Source organism: Natator depressus, chromosome 15 (genome assembly GCF_965152275.1).
Source record: "Natator depressus isolate rNatDep1 chromosome 15, rNatDep2.hap1, whole genome shotgun sequence".
In the NCBI taxonomy this organism is placed as follows: Eukaryota; Metazoa; Chordata; order Testudines; family Cheloniidae; genus Natator; species Natator depressus.
Genome location: NC_134248.1, coordinates 25,505,560 through 25,525,034, shown reverse-complemented (window position 1 = coordinate 25,525,034; position 19,475 = coordinate 25,505,560). Strand labels below are relative to the sequence as shown.

The 19,475-nt window shown below is 40.3% G+C and overlaps 1 protein-coding gene and 1 long non-coding RNA gene across 4 annotated transcripts in view; one reads left to right on the top strand and one right to left on the bottom strand.

The window, feature by feature from the left end:
* Positions 1-19,475, top strand: part of IFT81 (intraflagellar transport 81) — a 60,770-nt gene that overhangs the window by 28,689 nt on the left and 12,606 nt on the right. For all 3 annotated transcript variants that reach the window (XM_074972606.1, XM_074972605.1, XM_074972607.1), the window contains exons 12-13: positions 15,971-16,120; positions 17,866-17,994. In XM_074972606.1, the coding sequence (XP_074828707.1) occupies positions 15,971-16,120; positions 17,866-17,994 (279 nt within the window). The remainder of the gene's footprint in view (positions 1-15,970; positions 16,121-17,865; positions 17,995-19,475) is intronic.
* On the bottom strand, positions 2,446-7,511 carry LOC141999375 (uncharacterized). The gene is made up of 3 exons (XR_012642000.1): positions 7,453-7,511; positions 6,732-6,896; positions 2,446-3,550 (listed from the first exon to the last, which is right to left on the bottom strand). It is a non-coding gene; the product is annotated as an uncharacterized LOC141999375 (long non-coding RNA).

Genomic DNA, 19,475 nt, shown 5'->3' with positions numbered 1-19,475 from the left:
TAATCAGAAATCAGATAAGTCAGGTAGTTCACTTTGCTAAGGGATGTACAATAAAAAAATCCACAAATTTACATTTTATTCTCTTTAGGACACATCATCATAGAGTGAAATGATCAGCAATGACATGAAACATGATTTAATACCATTTGTTCATTATCCAGATACGTTTTACTTTTTCTTTTTTTTTTTCCTTTCTGTTCTCCCAGACCCACTTGAAGTTTATTTGTAACACAGATTTTGACTCTACATTCAGTTTGGCGCAGGCAAAGCTTTATTTGAAGCTGCACACCTCAAAGAAGCTTTTTCTTCTTAGGAGATTTGTGAAGTGTCAGGCTGCTGTAGCTGGGCAACAGCTTGTTGCCATGCCAAATTGACTTTCCCGATTTTACACTTCCTCTCATGTGGAAAAAACTGTCACCCATATTGAGGGAGCAGAGGCAGGCAGAATCAGTAAGACAAAGCCTGCCTTAGCTGAATCCACCTTCTTACCTCTTGTTTCTTTTCACTCTCCTGCATATGTTCTTTGCTTAGCCCATACTGGAGTGATCCTTAGTGATCTTTTCCCACATCTTGCCCACATCTTGCCTTCTTAAGAAAGGGCTAGTCTACACTGGCAACCACTGTTCCCTCTAAGCTGTGCGCGTGTGTGCACAGCGAAACACTGCGCGCACAAAAATTTGCACAGAAGCACAACAATTTGCACAGAAGAAATTTTTTGCACACACGGCCTGCCAAAAATTAGAGGGAACACTGGGCAACGCTAAAGCGCTGCCGCGGCAGTGATTTAACGTGGCTTGTGTAGTCGCGGCAGGGTGTTGGGAGAGAGCTCTCCCGGTGCTCTAAAAAACCCACCTCCACGAGGGGCGTAGCTACCCGTGCTGAGAGTGTGGCTCCCAGCGCTGGGGCACTGTCTACACTGGCGCTTTACAGCGCTGAAACTTGCTGCGCTCAGGGGGGTGTTTTTTCACACCCCTGAGTGAGAAAGTTGCAGTGCTGTAAAGTGCCAGTGTAGACAAGCCCTTATGTATTACTCTGTGTGGGGAACTCCCATCTGGATCCCATCAGCCATGGCTCCTCCATTAACTCCCTCCTCAAAAATCACTTTTCCTTCAAAGGAGCCTTACACACTAAAAGTATGTGTATGTGCACGTGCGTGTGTGCACCTGTGCATGTTTATTCTCTTCCATAAGTAATAAAATAACTGTTTACTCCTCAAGAGGGACACATTACTCTAGTGCAACTTGCTTGTTCGTACTGCCTTCCCACTTGCTCTTTTCCCACCTGCTCCCTAAATCATGCTGAAAACAGGTGGAGGCAACAACAGGAACTTCCTATCCAGGGTAGTGTTTAGTACAGTGAATGGTTCGGTTGACTCCAGTAGAATACTCATGTTAGCAAGACCCAAGTAAATCTGCAGGATCAAGGCTTTAGGCTGTCAGCTCTTTCCTGTCTTGTAAAGCACTAGGCATATCTATGGTGCTATATGAGTAATAGTAATAACAAAACCACAGGATTGGATTTCTCACCACCATCAGCTCTTTAGCCCCAGGGTCCAGCTTGTCAAAATCAGACAGCTTTTTAAATAAAATTTGGAAGCAGGCAATCTGTGCTTCATGACATCCCCAGTATTCAGAAATAAATGATTAATTACTCAGCAGCAATTTTTTACAAAAGAGATATCCACAAACACTCTGTCTTATCTCCAGGAAAATACTGCATATCTATGTACTGCACAAAAAGAAAAGGAGTACTTGTGGCACCTTAGAGACTAACCAATTTATTTGAGCATAAGCTTTTGTGAGCTACAGCTCACTTCATCGGATGCATACTGTGGAAACTGCAGAAGACATTATATACACAGAGACCATTTACCAGCAGGAGAGTGGGGTGGGAGGAGGTATTGTTTCATGGTCTCTGTGTATATAATGTCTTCTGCAGTTTCCACAGTATGCATCCGATGAAGTGAGCTGTAGCTCACGAAAGCTTATGCTCAAATAAATTGGTTAGTCTCTAAGGTGCCACAAGTACTCCTTTTCTTTTTGCGAATACAGACTAACATGGCTGTTACTCTGAAACCTATGTACTGTACAGTAAATGAAAGAAACTTCATGTTGTGGCAACATCTGACAGGAACAATTTGTTTTTATCCAGGAATTGTTAGACAGTCAGGTAATACAGTAAATCAGGGTGCTTTGTTTCAGGTACCAGAAAGACATTCGGTGACAAAATATTCAGGTTGCATGGCTGGGTCATAGCATGGAGCAAGGGATATGGCCCAAGATGGAAAAGCTGAAGAGAATATTTGTACATAAGATGTGTTGTCTGTGTTCAGATATGCTCTTTTATTTTGCTTTTCACATCTTCTTAAGTCTTCATTTTAGGAGCCACCGCTATTTTGGAAAAAGTGCCTGCTGCCTTTTTTTTTTTTTTTTTTTAATATACTTCCTGTTTTACAGAAAACAGGTTTTGGTGCAGAGCCAAGGGAACGCACACTATTTCTCAATAATGAATCACGATATAATACAATTTTTCTACAATCTTATTCTTTTTATTTTTTATTAGTATTGCAGTAGTGCCTAAGAACCCCGATCCAGAACTGGGGTCCCATTGTGTTAGCACTGTACAAACACCCATTGAAAGATGATCCTGACGCCAAGGAACTTGCAGTCTAAATTATGCTAAGACAGGACCAGTGGACAGGGCAAACATATGTGGGGGAAGGAGAGGATTAGGCAAAAGTTATTGTACGTTAAGCAGAGATCTCGGCTCACCACTTATCTAGCCAACCTTAAATACACCTTGGGATCTAAGATGATGTGCTCATAAATTTATAATGCCTGATTCACCAGTGTGTAACTCCATCTTCACGCCAGTGTGAATCTAAGGCTAAACTTGAGTAATGTAGTGGTGAATCAGGCTTGTAGACTGTACTGTAATGTATATGTTCAGTGGGGACAGAGTGAGGTTTCACAACCAACCTTAACTTTTGCACTTTCTAGCAACTGAATGCTTACTTGTGCAAGCTTAATATTTCAATAACATAGATTCTTCTTTGAGTAGTGTCCCTGTGGGTGCTCCACTTCAGGTGAGCATGCGCCCTGCGACTTTATGGTAGCAGTGCCAGTTTGACCTGCACATGCGCCCTACCTATTCTCGTGCCCCATATTGAGGCTATATAGGGCTGCATGGGCAAACTGACCTCAGTTCCTTCTCAACCATCTTCAACCAGAGTTGGAGTTTAGTGTGTGCCTATTTGTGCTTTGCATTAGTAGTTAGTTCTTTAGTAGTAGTATATTTAGTTAATAACCTTATAGTTGTTGGAATGGTTGTTCGTGCTTTTCTTTTCTTAAAAATGTGTGTGTATAATTATGTTTTAATTTTTCCCCTATTGAGGGGTCCAAACAAATTTTTCTTCTGTCTGGGATGTTTCTTGTTTCAAGAAGCCGTCCCCCTTGGTGATGGCCGATGGGCATTCCCAGTACATACATTGTTTTGGAGACTCTCATATCCCCAGCAAGTGCAAGATCTGCACTTCTTCTAAGGGAAGATCCTGTAAAAACAAGGAAATAAAGTATAGTCTCTTAGTGATGGAGCAGGCCTTAAGATCAGCTGTAGACCCAGGTGCGGAGAGCCCCCTGTTGTACAGAGTCCCTCCTGTTCTCTTAATGCCCCATTGATGTAAAGATCATGATCACTGAAAGCTTCCAAAGTGATGGCGGCATTGAGAACCTGGTTTCCAATACTCTCCATGAGTGAGGTACCAATAACTGTGCTGGCAGTACCAAGAGCTTCCCACTCAGACTAAGGAGAGGATTAGAGGAGCAGGACAGAGAGTTACTCCTCAAAGAAGATTCCATCACCAGAGACCTCAGACCCCAAGAGAGGTGCAAGTGAGGCACCGAGCACTTCGGGTACCATAAAGCACTCTAAGACTTCAACTAAGTCCCATTCCTCATGGCTCGGTACCAAAGACTTCTGTTGCCAAGAGAACTGCTTTAGTGGAATCCATGATACCCTGAGTACAGCACTTCGGACAACAGCATCGGGAACATCATCAGTGCCCTTACCAAGTTCTGTTGTGCTCTTGGTACCTCAGGAGTTCCACTATACTAAAGACCTCTTGGTACCGAATGAGTCTGAGTCACCCCTCCTTGTAACCTCCAGACACCTCTCAGTGCCAAGATCTGCCTGGTCACCGACTGCTCATGTTTTTGAAAGACCTACCTCCTCCCCAACTTATACTATCCATGAAGCAGGATTGTCACCTCCTGTACAATATGTGGAGGAGCATTCTGACTCAGATTTGGAACTTTCCATTGAAGGCTCTCCAATATACTCCAGGAGATGTTCCCCAATGCACTTGCAAGAAAGGCAGGATACCAGACGCCTGCCTATTAACACTTGGGACAACCAACAAAGGATACCTCCCCACATGCCTTATAGTCCTCCTCATTGGCTTTACTGGGATTCATGTGCAGTATACCACCACCACCAATTTTGAGGGGGCCCAATTCAGTCCCCATCCCTCCCCTTCACTCTCAGTCAGCAGAGGAGACCTTTGAGGAGCAAGAGCAGACACGGAGGTTACCTTTGCTTACAAGTATATCTTCATCATCATCTGATGAGGCAGTAATGCCACCACTGCTGTCATTAAATGATGACTTTTGGCAATTCCAGAACCTGATGAAGTTGGTTGCTGACACCCTGCAAATTCCCCTACAAAAAGTCCAAGATTCCCATCACAAGCTCCTGGACAGATTGCCAATTAATGAAGGCCTTCTTGAGCCAGCCAAGACCATCTGGCAGACTCCAGCAGTGCCCCCACTTGCAAGCAGGACAATAAAAAATACTACATCCTGGACAGGGATTCTGAATTATTATTTTCTCATCTAGAACCAAATACTCTGGTCGTGGATGCAGTGAATGAAAGGAGCAAGCAACATGCCCAAAAAGCTACCCCATATAAGGACCAGAAATGTCTGCATCTTTTGGGATGTAAAAGCTACTCTTTGGCAATGTTACAGTTCAGAAGAGTCAATCACCAGGCATTAATGTCAAAATATGACTACCTGAACTATGAGAAATTTAATGCTTTCATTGAGCATTAAACACTGAGGACACTCTCAGGAACACTGAGAACAGTTTAACAGCATAATAAAGGAAGGTCAGCTCTTGGCAAAGACATCTCCGCAGGATTCAGTTGGTGCAGCGAACACTGGAGCTAGGTCTATTTCCACCACAGTAGTAATGAAATGAGCTTCCTGGCTTCAGTTGCCTGGTTTCTCCAGGAAGTACAATCAACTATGAAAAATTTACATGTAGAGGGCCACAAGCTCTTTGTAGACAACACAGACAACTCGCTTCATACACTAAAGGATTCCAGGGCAACACTTAGGTCTTTAGGGATATACACACCTACAAGTAAGAGAAAATTTAGCAGGTCCCAGTTGGTGCCAAGATCCTGCCTTGCTCAATTTTCAGCCTTACATAGGCCACCAGAACCACCAGCTAAGAGGTTAAGATTTTCTAAAAAGAAGTCTGCAAGTACCTTGACTGCATCATCCAAGCCATCAACATCATCCAAACACCAGTTTTGATGGTTTGGTCAAGAGTCCAAACCACACAATAACCGGAGTTTCTCAGCTGCATGGCACAGCCCCTCCTTGCTCAATTTGGGCATCATCTCTCTCTATTCCATCAAACATGGGAGGCTGTAACATCGGACAGATGGGTACTAGAGCCCATTACATCAGGTTATAATATCTGATTTACCTCCATCCCACTGTCCCACCCCCCTTTCCCATCCCTCTTCAAGTACCCATACCTCTCACAATCATCTACTGACACAGGAGATCTCATCAATCCTAAGACTAGGGACCATAGTACCAGTTCTATTTCAACCAGGGGGAAAGGGTTCTACTCAAGATATTTTCTGGAGGCCAATACTAGATCTCAGACAATTGAATAAGCATCTTAAGACATTTGAAATTCAGGATGGTGTTCCTACCAGGTATAATTCCCTCCCTGGAATCTGGGGACTGGTTTGAGATCCTTGACCTCAAAGATGACTACTTCCATGTAGCTATTCATCCCTCTCACAAAGATTTCTTCATTTCACACTGATCACAACTATTACTAGTACCGGGTCCTACCCTTCATCCTGTCTTCCACCCCAAGGGAGTTCTCAAAAACCATGGCTGTTGTAGCTGCGTACCTCCATCATCTAGGAATAACCGTCTTTCTCTACTTCAATAACTGGCTCCTCAAAGGTTGGTCTTATCAGAAGGTGAGTTCAAACAGCAACTTCACTATTTCAAAGTCTAGGCCTATAGATAAATCTTGAAATCAATCTTGATTCCTACACAGCGAATACTGTTTATAGGAGTGTTTCTGGATTCAATTAAGGGCAGAGTTTACCTCCCTCCTGACAGGTTCCTTGTTCTAAAGAACCTTATCCAAAGAATGCAGCTCAGGCCAGCCAAGGACATGTTTGCAACTGCTGGGACACATGGCAGCTTGCGTTTTTGTGACACAAAATGCTAGGTTGCATCCTTGATGTCTCCAGGAGTGGCTCACGACAGTTGTGTACCCAACAAACACAATCTGAGCAAACAGGTGTCTGTACCCAGCTGAGTCCTTCAGGCGCTCACCTGGTAGATTTCAGAGTAGCAGCCATGTTAGTCTGTATTCGCAAAAAGAAAAGGAGTACTTGTGGCACCTTAGAGACTCACCTGGTAGAAGAATCCTTCCAATGTTTGTGCAGGAGTCCCATTCAACCACAATCCCCCTATGGTCATGTTAACATCAGACACTTCCCTCTTGGGATGGGGAGCACATTTGAGTCCTCACACAGTCCAAGGCAAATGCTCACAACAGGAAAACACATGCATATTAATCTGTTGGAGTTAAGAGCGGTCAGAAATGCTTGTCTTCTCTTTCTTCCCCTACTCAAAAACAAGTCCATTAAGATCATGACAGACAACATAACTTGCATGTATTATATCAATCATCAGGGTGGAGCACGTTCCCCCCTTGCTCTGCACTGAAGCGATAAAGTGTTGGAATTTATTCATAGCCAGCCAAATAGTCATCTCAGCTTCTTACCTGATGGGTTTACAAAACCATGGACAGACAACCTCAGCAGACATTTCTCCCTAAATTATGAATGGGAGTTGGCCTCTTGAAACCTCAGCTTGGGAATTTTATTCCTAAATATTCCTAGCTTGGGAATTTCCAGAGGTTAGTCTCCTCTAACCTTTCAGCCATGGCAGCCAACACAAAGGGCAGGAAATTCTGTTCTAAATGGGGACTCGATCCCCAATCTCTAGAAGTTGCTTTCTTCATTGCATGCATATCCTCTAGCTCCACCGCTTTAAACGTCCTCACGGGACCAAGCCAAGCTCATTTGGATTGATTGCACCAGCTTTGCCAAGACAGGTTTGGTTTCCTTACCTCATCAAACACAACTCTTGCCTTCCATGGTGGCTCCTGAGCAATCCTCGACTGTTATCTCAGGATGCAAGTCAAACACTTCACACCACTCTGAATGTTCTGCAACTACAATCATGGTTTCTCAATGGTTCTCGGGATTAAGAGGCGGCCTGTGTTCATCGGGAGTACAAAATGTACTTTTAACTAGCAGAAAGGAATCTACAAGATACACTTATTTTCAGAAATGGAGAAGATATCGTTTCTGGTGTAACTGGCACCATCTTACACCTGCCCCATCATCGTTTTCCACAGTCCTGGATTACTTCTTGGAGTTGGAAATGTCAGGGCTTTCTGAGTTCCCTCGAGGTTCATTTAGTGGCAATAACAGCTTTCCACATGCCAATATACGGTTTCTTGATGTTCACTCATCCAATCACAACGAGATTCCTGAAAAGCCTTATGAATCTTTGTCTGTAGATTAGAGCCCCTATGTCACTTCGGGATCTCAACTTTGTTCTTAACCAGCTCACCAAGCAGCCCTTTCAACCAAACAGCCCTTTCAGCCACACATTCTTGTGCTCACTGCTACATCTGTCTGTGAAGATGGCCTTTTTGATGGCCATCACTTCTGCTCAAAGAGTTGGGGAAATGGGGACTCTAATGGCAGGCTCTCCATTTATTGTGTTCTCCAAGGAGAAGGTATCATTACGACCCCATCCAAAATTTTTACCTAAGGTTTCTTCTGAGTTTTGCATTAAACAAACTATTCACCTTCCAGTTTTCTTTCCTAAGCTACATCAATCTACACAGGAATCTACTTTGCACATGCTAGATGTTAAGAGCCCATCAGCCTTTTACTTGGACAGAACTAGGCCATTCGGGAAGACTCCTAGACTCTTTGTTTCTATTGCAGATAAGTCTAGTGGAGTCTTTATCTTCACTCAGAGACTTTCTAAATGGATCTCTGGATGCATTATTGCCTGTTTATGGTTCCCCTGAGGTTCTACCTCCCCAACAAATGACTGGACATTCTACTAAATCACAATCTGCATCTGTAGCCATACTCAAGGACATTCTAGTTGCTGAAATCTGCAATGCTGCAACATGATTGTTGGTGCATATGTTTCCCACCCATTATGCTTGGTTCATGCTGCAAGATCAGATGCTGCAGTAGCCGATGTAGTTATTTTCTGATGGACTCTTCCAAAACTCCGACCTCCTTAAGGGGTTATTGCTTGGGAGTCACCTGAAGTGCAGCACCCACAGGGAGACTAGAAGAAGAAGGAGAGATTACTTACCTTGTGCAATAACTGGAGTTCTTTGAGACGTGTGTCTCTATGGGTGCTTCATTACCTGCCCTCCTCCCCTTTGCTTCAGCGTTTCCTCTGTGGGACTTTGCGGTAGAGAGGGAACTGAGGGCAGTTCGCTTGCACAGCCCTAGATAGTCTCCATATGGGGCACAAGGATATATAGGGCACATCCATGGGCCAAATGGGCACTGGTATGAAAAATCTCCTATCAAAGGCACATGATGCGTGCGCATCTGAAGTGGAGTGCCCACGGGGACATACATCTCCACCTCTCCTTTTTGTATTTGTACATGATTTTTAAAGGGATTAAATGGAGTCTTAATGATAATGCTAGCTATTAAGACAACTATCTTCTTCCCAAGTCCTGTAGTAAAATCAACATGTTCTTTTCCTCTTATACTTAGGCATTAATGTCTGTGATCTTACATCTTTAATTATTTATTATCAAATTGCTCTCTCTAGTGCTGCTGTATCCCCTTATGGCATGGCACTCGCTGGATTTGGCATTCAAATTAATACCTTCTTTGCCTAGATTCTCAGACCAGCAATTGTATCTTCAGCTGAGGTCTTCTTAGCTCTTCATCCACTGAAAGGTCAATCCTGGCTTATGTTTTTGGGAGCCAGTGTTTTGCCTTCTCCTCTAATCATGAAAAGGACCATACAGCTTTCCAGTCGCAACTAGTTCAAGAAGTTGCACAGCCGGATGGAATTTACAGGCAACAGCAGGGAAGGACCAATTCATTGGATATCAAACTACAAAACGCTAGAGCTAAATTATCTGTCTGCTGCAGGGATTGTGAAATCTTTTAAGTACTTCAAACAGAAATACAATGAACATAGGGGCAAAGCTGGCAAGCTGTTGGCTGCAGCTGTCAGATCCTGAAAATTAGGGAATCAAATTTTGACACTTAGAAGGGTAGATGGTTCAATTACAAGTGATCCTAGGTAAACCTGTGATATTTTTAGCTCTTTTCACAGCACATCATACTTTTCAGAGTTCAACGTAGGACCTCTGGAGCCTAGACTTTCCCAGGGTATCAGAATTAAATAGGATCAAAGCTGGGTTCACCCATAGTAGATGAAGTTGAAAAGAACATTTGTTGAGAATGTAGCCTACGGCATCCCATGGATTTTTAAACATGTAGTTGAGTTAAGCAACTTGCTTGCTTGGGGAATTATTTTTACATACAAATCTCTCTCTCTCTCAAACAGAAATATTTTGTTTGCAAATATCAGGAGAAGAAAAGAGGCCTTGGACTGTAGATCATTCTGCCCCCAAAGTGTCCTCGTCAGTGTGAGTCCATCAAAAAAACAAACTTCTGTTAGCAATACTAGATAGATAACTTTAAAAATGTGGTCATCAAGGAGCTGGCAGTTTAGGTGTTAATGGGTTTGAGCAGGGACATGGGATATATTTTCCCCACCATTATGCAACCATCTCTTTCTCTTAACTACCAAGTGAAATATTGGAGAAAGGTTTTAATCCTTTCTGCCAAAGGTTCTATAAATAAATTAAACAGGGGGAAAGAATGTTACGGTCAATCCCATTGTGAATACAAAGATGGCAAGTCTATAGAATTGCTACTGAAGCCAAAAGCTCTTGCTGTAAGACATTAACCATCACTGAAACCAAATGTATGTTGTAAGTCCGACTTAAAATATGGCTTCACACAACGGAATGCTCTCTCAGCACTGACAGGCATGAATAAAGCATTAATCTTATTGATCTCCATGTTTTCAGTGATAACTGGAAGCACTCTTTCATTAAATATATTTGGATTGGTACAAATTATTACTAATGGCTGTTGTAATATCCCTTCCTGCCCAGCAGCAAGCATCTTAGAAGAAACCTGCTAGTTAACATTAATGAAGAACTTCTGTGATTGGTCTGTCTGATGAGCAGGCTGTAGGATAACTTTCCTTTTAATATACCAAAATAATTGGCTTTTCTCTAAAAGTTTGTCCTTAGTATATGAGTCATTAGTCATATGTAAAAATATCTATACTGGCTCAAACACAGAGATCTGAGATTATTGAAAACCTGTCATGCCCAGGAACTTTCTCTGACTGAATTTTAATTGCTTGCAAGGCCTTTATCATGTTAATTGGACTGGCTAGAAAATTAACCATCTGCTCCTTGATTCTCAGTACACCGATTTGACTAAGATTTTTTATGGCTGGCGTACTGAGACAATGATAGTGTCCCAATGTTAACAAAACTGCTTGTTCAGAATCTGCACTCAATTCTTAATTTTAGAAAGAAAAGATCCCTTTTGGGGATTTAGACTGACCTAATATTATCCAGGTGTTCTTAATTATTAATAATTTAGTTGGTTTTCGATACCTTGACACAATTGCTGCTAAAATCTTTTCTTCACATTTAATACCTTGTTTTCGACATTGACTTTCTGCAAAAAGGAGTATTTTTAATATTATGCATCCAAAATGATATCCCCACATGCTACCACATTCAACGATTGCCACAAAAGTAAGGGATTAATTTGTGGATTTGTTTCACCCCACCCTCTCACCCCCAAAAAACCCAGCCTCTCCTTTCATCTTTTGAATGTTTGCTGCTGTTAATCCTGTAGTAAGGAGTTTGTGAAATCTCCATTCTTTTGTTCTTTTTCCTGTTTATATGATAGAGGATACCCAAATAAATGAAGTGAGCTGTAGCTCACGAAAGCTTAAGCTAAGATAAATTCCTTAGTCTCTAAGGTGCCACAAGTACTCCTTTTCTTTTTGCGAATACAGACTAACACGGCTGCTACTCTGAAACCTATTAATATTAAGTTGCTTGAAAACAGAAGGCTCACTAGTGGACAAATGTCTTTGAAATGATACTTTACTTTGGGAAACAACAGATCCATAGGAATGCTCTAAATGAATTCTGCTGAGCTTCTATGCAGGGAACAGATGACCTGATCTATGAGTAGATAATTGCTGGAAAATGGACTCCTTTCTATTCCTACTGGCTGGCTGAATGATCATGGCAAGCCACTTTACCTCTGTGTGTCTCAGTTTCCCCATCTGTAAAATGGGGATAATTATACTGACCTCCTTTGTAAAGTGCTTTGAGATCTACCAATGAAATGTGCTATATAAGAGCGAGGTGGATAATTTGAAAGCAATTTGGCTAAACATAGCTACTTAAAGGCTTCTTACCAGAGTAAAATGTAATATTTTATTAACAGCTTTAAGGGCCTGATTTTTCCCCCCACAGCTCAAGATGAGTTGCAGGGCACTTCAGATGCTAAGTATATCTGCAAATAATCATAGAATCATGAAACCGGAAGTGAGACTCGAGGGGTCATCTAGTCCAGTCCCCTGCACTCATGGCAGGACTAATTATCTCGACCATTCCTGACAGGTGTTTGTCTAACCTGCTCTTAAAAATCTCCAATGATGGAGATTCCACCACCTCCTTAGGGAATTTATTTCAGTGCTTAACCACCCTAACAGGAAGTTTTTCCTAATGTCCAACCTACACCTCCCTTGCTGAAATTTAAACCCATTGCTTCTTGTCCTATCCTCGGAGGATAAGAAAAAACTTCCTCCTCCTCCTTGAAACAACCTTTTACATAGTTGAAATGCCCTAGTATGCTTTCACACATTTGAAAGGATTGGTAATTTGCAATTAGACTAGTTATAAATTCCCTGATTTGAGGGATCTCTTGGTTTGATTCTTGGCTGCTGGGCTAGGGAGCACCTGGGCTGCCATAGATCTGATAAGTCTGCCATGAGCTCATTTCCAGTTAGATTTAACTGGAGTTTCACCTGCTGACCTAGCACTGAATTTGGCCCTGCATTTAGGAGGGTTTTTAAATCTGTGTTACATTTGGAAAAGACTAAGTCTGTAGAAATTCTGCCAGGCTATTTGACTCATTATCTACAGAACATTGTCATCTTGCTACTACTGCTTATATCTTGTTTTATAGTTTCATGTAACTAGAATAATGTAAAATTCAAGATATGCATTTATAAACCAGGAGATTGCACTATATTAGAGCCAGATTTTCATGTCCTAAAATGGGTGGGGTTGCAACCCTGTCCACATGTCCGTATCTGAAGGTTTCGTCAATTTTTTTGGTTTTGGATGGGTTGCTTATTATATGGCCCAGACATCAGTCGCTAATAATTGAACATCTGTGAAATCAGTTCTTTAATCAACAGGGTCCTTTGGTTTCCATTATTAAGTAGATTATGCTTGGCAAAATACTGAATATGCAAATACTGTGTCTCCCACTCAGGCTATTTTCAAGACCTTAAAAGTAGTTATGGAAGTGAGGAGAATAACAGCTTGCTTTCAACCCTGGGGTAAACTGACAGAAAATCATTCAGATCTGACAGCTGTCTATAGTCACATGTGAAAAAAGTTTCTTCTCTTACATAATTCTTTACTATATTCTGCTGTCCAAATGAAATATCACTGGAACTGCTCCATCAAGAGAGAAGAAGGCAATCCATGTTTTTCTTGTATGGGTTTGTGTTAGTTGGTATCATGTCTGATTATTTTGTAACAAAGTATCTTCTGTAATAGCTTGAAAACCACAGAAAATTCAGTGTTTGCACAAGTGATAAAACTTTTTTTTTCTAATCTGTATAAACTCAGAGGATGTGTTTGAATTGACTGTTATAAAACGTTTCTTTTGCTAATTAACGGGATAAATTTCCAACAATAATATTACAATTGTACTGAGGTCTTTATTGTAACAAAACTGCTGCTTTACTGTTAGTGCTCTGACTTTTGTGACCTTGTCTATCCTTGTCCTAGGTAATAAGCACAATGTAAAATGGTCTCCTAAAGCCACACATACTCCAATCTGCATAGAGCACATTGAGTAATTTGTGGGTTTGTTCTTTCACGAAAAACGCTTATAGCTTTTGGCTTTAAAAATAGTTCTGGAGCATAGCAAGATAGAAAAAGCTTTGGCCTAGATATTGCACAGGATGGCAGATGAACAGGGTGGATTTCATTTTGGGCATTTTGCCCAGGACACTTTTTATAGAACACAGTTACTCTAAGGGTTCTTAGGCTGTAGTCACATCAGTTTTATGCATTATTCTTCAACAGGGAAATTCACTCATAAGCTAGGTACTTTCATGCATCTTAATTTTTAAAGTTTAAAATTGTATCTGTGGTAATAGGACTGCTGATATTTTCTTGTGATTCTTTGTTAGTAGAATGCACTAATTCTACAATAATGACTTTATCCCAGCTGAACATTTTGAAACCTGCTTTACACTAAATTATCATAGCGTATTTTATTTGTTTTGAATTCCTTGCTCTCCATTTGTGGTTCTAAAAGCACTTTACAAATGTCAATGATTTTTGCCTCATAACATCCCTGTGAAGTGTATCAATAAGAGCTAACCTCATTTTATAAATGGGAAAACTAAGAGATAAGAGAAAGTTTAGGTCCTACATTAAAAAAAAAAAAAAGTTAGTAATTCGAAGAGCCTCAGTTCTTCTGCGTTTAACTTGAGACACCTAGGGCCTGATTTTTCAGGGGTATATCAAGTTGAACACGTAAGAACTGAGAAACAGATTAAGTAAATATGATGATCTGTAAGACTCTGGATTATTATGCTTTACTTCTTAATAAGCAAAAATTGAACTCCTGTTCACTAATTCTAGCTGTGCGCCTTTTATGCTAGTTCTATGTATGACAGTCCTTCAGCTGGGTACACAGAATGAAGAGTTGACTCTACTCTACCCTGTCCTTTTGTTAAAAATGATTAGTCAATAATATCTTTCAATTCAGCAAGAGACATTAAAAGAGATCAGTATTTTAACTACTTACAACCAGTACTTAAAATCAAGAATCTTTTCCCTATGGCCCTTTTCAATTTTCTCTGAGCGTTTTTCTGCCCTTTCCCATCATACTTGAGAACTCATAGAGTTTAAGGTCAGATGGATCACCAGTCAGACCTCCTGTATGTCACAAGCCACCAACACTGCACATTAACCCAACAACCAAAATTAGACCAAAGTATTACAACCTTCAGGAGACTAGACTATTATGTGCCACTGGCAGAGAATAGGAGAAACCGACCGAAGTGCCCCAGTGCTCGAGGCCCCTGCAATGGCAGGGAAATAATTAAATGAGATATACCCAGACAGTTGTGGCAAGTGACCTGCACCCCATGGTGCCGAGGAAGATGAAAACCCCCCAAGATCACTGCCAAACTGACCTAGGGGAAATTCCTTCCCAACACCACATATGGTGATCAGTTAGACCTTGAGCATGTGAGCAAGAACCAGCCAGTTAAGCACCTGAGAGAGAATGCTAAGTTGGTGCCACCTCAGAGCCCTGGTTAACCCCGTCCAATGTCCCATCTCCAGATGTGGCCATCCTTGATACTTAAAAGAAAGGAGGTTTTTTTTTTAAATACTCCCTAGAATACATGGGGGTGGGGGAATCAGTTCCTGACCCCTGCAGGTGACTCACTGAAACCCTGAAGCATGAGCTTTAGGATCATAGGACTCTGTAATTCCTGTGTTCATTGGTTAAATTTGAGAAAAAAAAATAAACTCTTAATTTTAAAAAAATTTAAATTGCCACAGTGACATGGATCAGAGGTAGCTGGAACATTAATGATAATACTTATCCACTGCCTTTCATCTTAGGAGAGGAAGGACAATCTTGTGGCTCAAGCCCATGAATAGATAGTGGGAGATCTGAGTTCTAGTCCCAACTCTGCCACAAATGTCTTGTCACTTTGAGCAAGTCATCTCTGTGTCTCAGTTTCCATCTGTAAAGTGGGAATAATAATGATTATCTACTTCACAAGGATGTTGTGCAGTTCAGTTCTGTAAAGCTCTTTGATGTTCTTGGATGGAAGGCATTCTCATGTACGTGCAAAGTACTATTATATTAACTTTATTATTATCCAAGGGTCTACAAAAATTTGCAAACATCAGTTAGCCTTTCTAGCCCCTCAGTGGGGCAGGTAAGTAGAAATGAATGATTTCCATGTTCCAAATGGCTAAACAGAGGTATAGAGAGATAGAACTGACTTTTCTGATGTCTCATGGTGAGTGATTGGCAGAACTGAAAATAGAACCTGGGAGCCCTGACTTCCAGTTCTCTGCTAAATGCTATCTGAACAGGCTAGTTTATTGTAGTTTAAATGCTATCTGAACAGGCTAGTTAGAAAGCGTGATAAGGCCTTTTTTTTTTTCATTCAAATTAAATTACAAATATCCCTGTTATATCTCATTTCAGTTTAAACGATATGTTAATAAGCTTCGAAGCAAGAACACGTTTTATAAAAAGAAGCGTCTAGAAATAGCAGAAATTACAGCCGAGTATGGTATCCTACAGAGAACAGAAGAACTCCTAAAACAACGTCATGAGGCTATTCAGCAACAATTGGTAAGGCAAAATTCTCCCACTCCATACATTCTAGCCACAACCACAGTGACAACCATCAATACAATGATATGGACATAATTGGTTTGGAATTTTTTAATGTGTTTTAATCTTTAAAGCTCTCTTACTATTATTAGCTAAACACTGATAAAGCGTGCTTGGTATAGGAATTGTTTTAATCTGCCAGTTATACTCCGCTATCGTATTTCATGACTAGAAATAGTTTCTTATAGACAGTAGTACAAGCTCTACATTTTTTTTTCTTGAGTCTGACGGGCCTAATCCTGCACTCAAGTGAAGTCATGGGCAAAAATGTTATTGACTTCAACAGAAGTGGGACTAGGTCCTTAATTAGTTGAAGGTAAGCTTTGGTATATTTTGAGGGCTTTAAAATTACTTTATCAACAATAAGGTACAGATACAAGCTGTCAGAGATACTGGAATAGTATTTAAAAACAGCAACAACAAAATCCAAGCATTAAGAAGCAAATGTACTTCACAGTGGTTCTTGAAGTAAGTTAGAGAATATGTATTACTCAGAAATTGAAAACTAGCCAAACTCAGCTTCTACCACTAAACAACAAGAAAAGGAAAGGAGTACTTGTGGCACCTTAGAGACTAAGCAATTTATTTGAGCATAATCTTTCGTGAGCTACAGCTCACTTCATCGGGTGTGGGTGTGGGTGTGGATTTCCCACACCAATCAAGGGCAACTGAATATGCATGAGTACAGAGTACAAGTCTCCAGAGAATGTACATCCATTCTAATTGCAATAGAATTTTACAGCAAGGTAGCTAATGTACATTAGTTATCCTGCAGTAAAAAACACACCCTTTTTGGCAATGAAGACAAAGCCTATATCTAACTCCATACAGCTATTAAACCCCATAAAATGCTCCACACCATAATGGCTGTAGATATTATAAGATTAATGTTTTTAAGACCACTAGAGTTGAATGGGTTTTTTGTAAGACTGATCCACTTGGAGTTGGTATGTGTGTGTCACTTTTAGAGATTTAATGCCCTGTATAGTAGTCTACCATGACTGCTTGAGTCGTCGCTCAACATTCTGTATTACAAACTTACATTTCTTTGCATATTTAATGATCAGCTACTGTAACCACTGGATGAATGAACAGGTAGTAAAGTTTTGTTAAACTGTGAAAGGAATAAAAACAGTTAAGAGAATAATTTCTCTACTGTATTACATCCCAAATAATTTGAAGAAATATATGGGAAAAATAGTTTTATATATTGAGGCATTACCGTAAACTATTTTCTTCTGTAAAAAAACAGCATTGGAGAATACAGTTGGCAAAACAGTTCAGAAATACTGTATTCTGTTCTCGTTTACATAGTAGGTTTTTTTATAGAATTAGCTATATTTACTACAGATTACATCCTCCAAAATAGGCATCCCTCTTTTTATATATTTAATTGCTGCAGAGAAGATCTGATCCAAAACCCACTGAAGTCAATGGGAAACTTTCTTTTGACCTCAGTTAGCTTTGAATTAGCCCCAGATAGAGGTCTTGCAGAAAATAGTTAATAACCTACCAGTTGAACAGAATGGCAGATACTTTAGTTAGTTCTTACGGCAGTCATAGAGTTTCATCACTCTTAAAATAAACTGATTCTAGCACTTCACTTTCAGCATTCTTGCAATATTTCACTTACATTAAAGAACTTGCTCCATGGTCTGCCAGCACCTGTCCTCACATTTTGTATTTGTTTCCTATGTCCACAGCAAGCTATTGAGGACAAGAAGGGTATCTCTGGATACAGTTACACACAGGAGGAGTTGGAGAGAGTATCTGCGGCAAAGAGCGAGATGGATGAAATGAAGGGACGAACATTAGATAACATGTCTGAAATGGTGATTTTGCCTAATTTAACTATTGTATTTCTGCAAGCTGGATGTTTAATTTTAGAAAAAATAAAATCAGGATTAACATTTCTGGCACAGGTTTTAAAATAAAATGCAATGTATGTTTGTAGAAATACATTTTGTAATATACTTTTGGGCAATGTACAGCTACAAAGGTGACCTGGAAGAGTTTTAGTAAAATCGGGCATGTGTCTGTTTTTGATGTACAAAGAATGCCTTTTTAAAAAGTACGTTTGCATGCGTGGGCAATGTTTCCTGATCGTTTTCCCTTTAGAAATATCAGGGGTATCAAATCTGGGCTTCCTTGGTTCAACATTTTTGTGATTTCAGGCATTATCTATTGTTAGTATTGGCACCTTAATTGAAAACACGGAATGGGATTGAAACTTAACAAAGACTCCCTTTTCCAAAATGTGATTTAATCACTGGAAGTTATGGTTGTTAACAAAACCGAAACATAATGAGTTTTAAACAGCCTGACTAATCCCTTTCCCTTCTCAATTTTCAACTGTCATGAATCTTGTGATGTCGTCATTTAACTCATCATAGACAAGACAGGACTTGAATTTCTAATGAAAAAAACACGCAGAAAAAATATTTTTTTAAAAGCCTCTCAAGCCTTCTTTATTTATATATAGTAAAGAAACAACAAAAAAGGGCACAGTGTTTTGTTTTGTTTTTTTAAACACTTTGCAGGTCCTTTTTTAGACTGACTGGTGAAAATAAAAAAGCATTCTTCTCAGCCAGGAGGCTGAATATGATTTGAACAGTTAGGCAGCATCATTTCATTTTTTCAAAATATTTTTATTTTTCAAGGTATTTTACAATCATTTCTAAATATACTTGCAAAAACCTAATTGTTGCTGAACCAGTAATAGGAAGCCCCGGAGCAAGAGGGATTTCCTGCTCTGGAATGTCCTGTCAGAGGAACATTGAGTACTCAGATTGATTTATATATATTTCTACCAGGGGAAGCCCCAGGCTGTCAGCACATTTGCAGAAAATATAACGTTAGAATCCAGGAGAGAGACTACCTGCTGGGTGTCTAACCAGTTTAAAATTAGGAGAAGGACTAGGGATTGGATTGGAATTAGATGGAAAGAAAGAGGATCACAAACGTTTATTGGGAAGCAAGAGATTGCCGTCAGTTAAATAAGGTTTGAACCTCATAAATGTTTGAGGTTCTACTATCTTTACTGCACACAGTGGTCCCTCTTTATGAGGACTTCATTGTAAAGCTATCCCTGTTAAAAGGTTTTTGTACTCTAGATTACAATTTGTATTGGTCCTGAGACAACTTCCATTGAAGTGAGTTCATCCATTAAGTTCAGTGGGCATTGGATTGGATCCTGTGTTCATGGAAATGCTCCCTCTTTATTACACGCTGTACAAAATACCTGGTTTTCAGAAACAGTCTTGGGGAAGGTCTACACTAGAAGTGCTGCATGGGTGCAGCTGTGCCGCTGTAG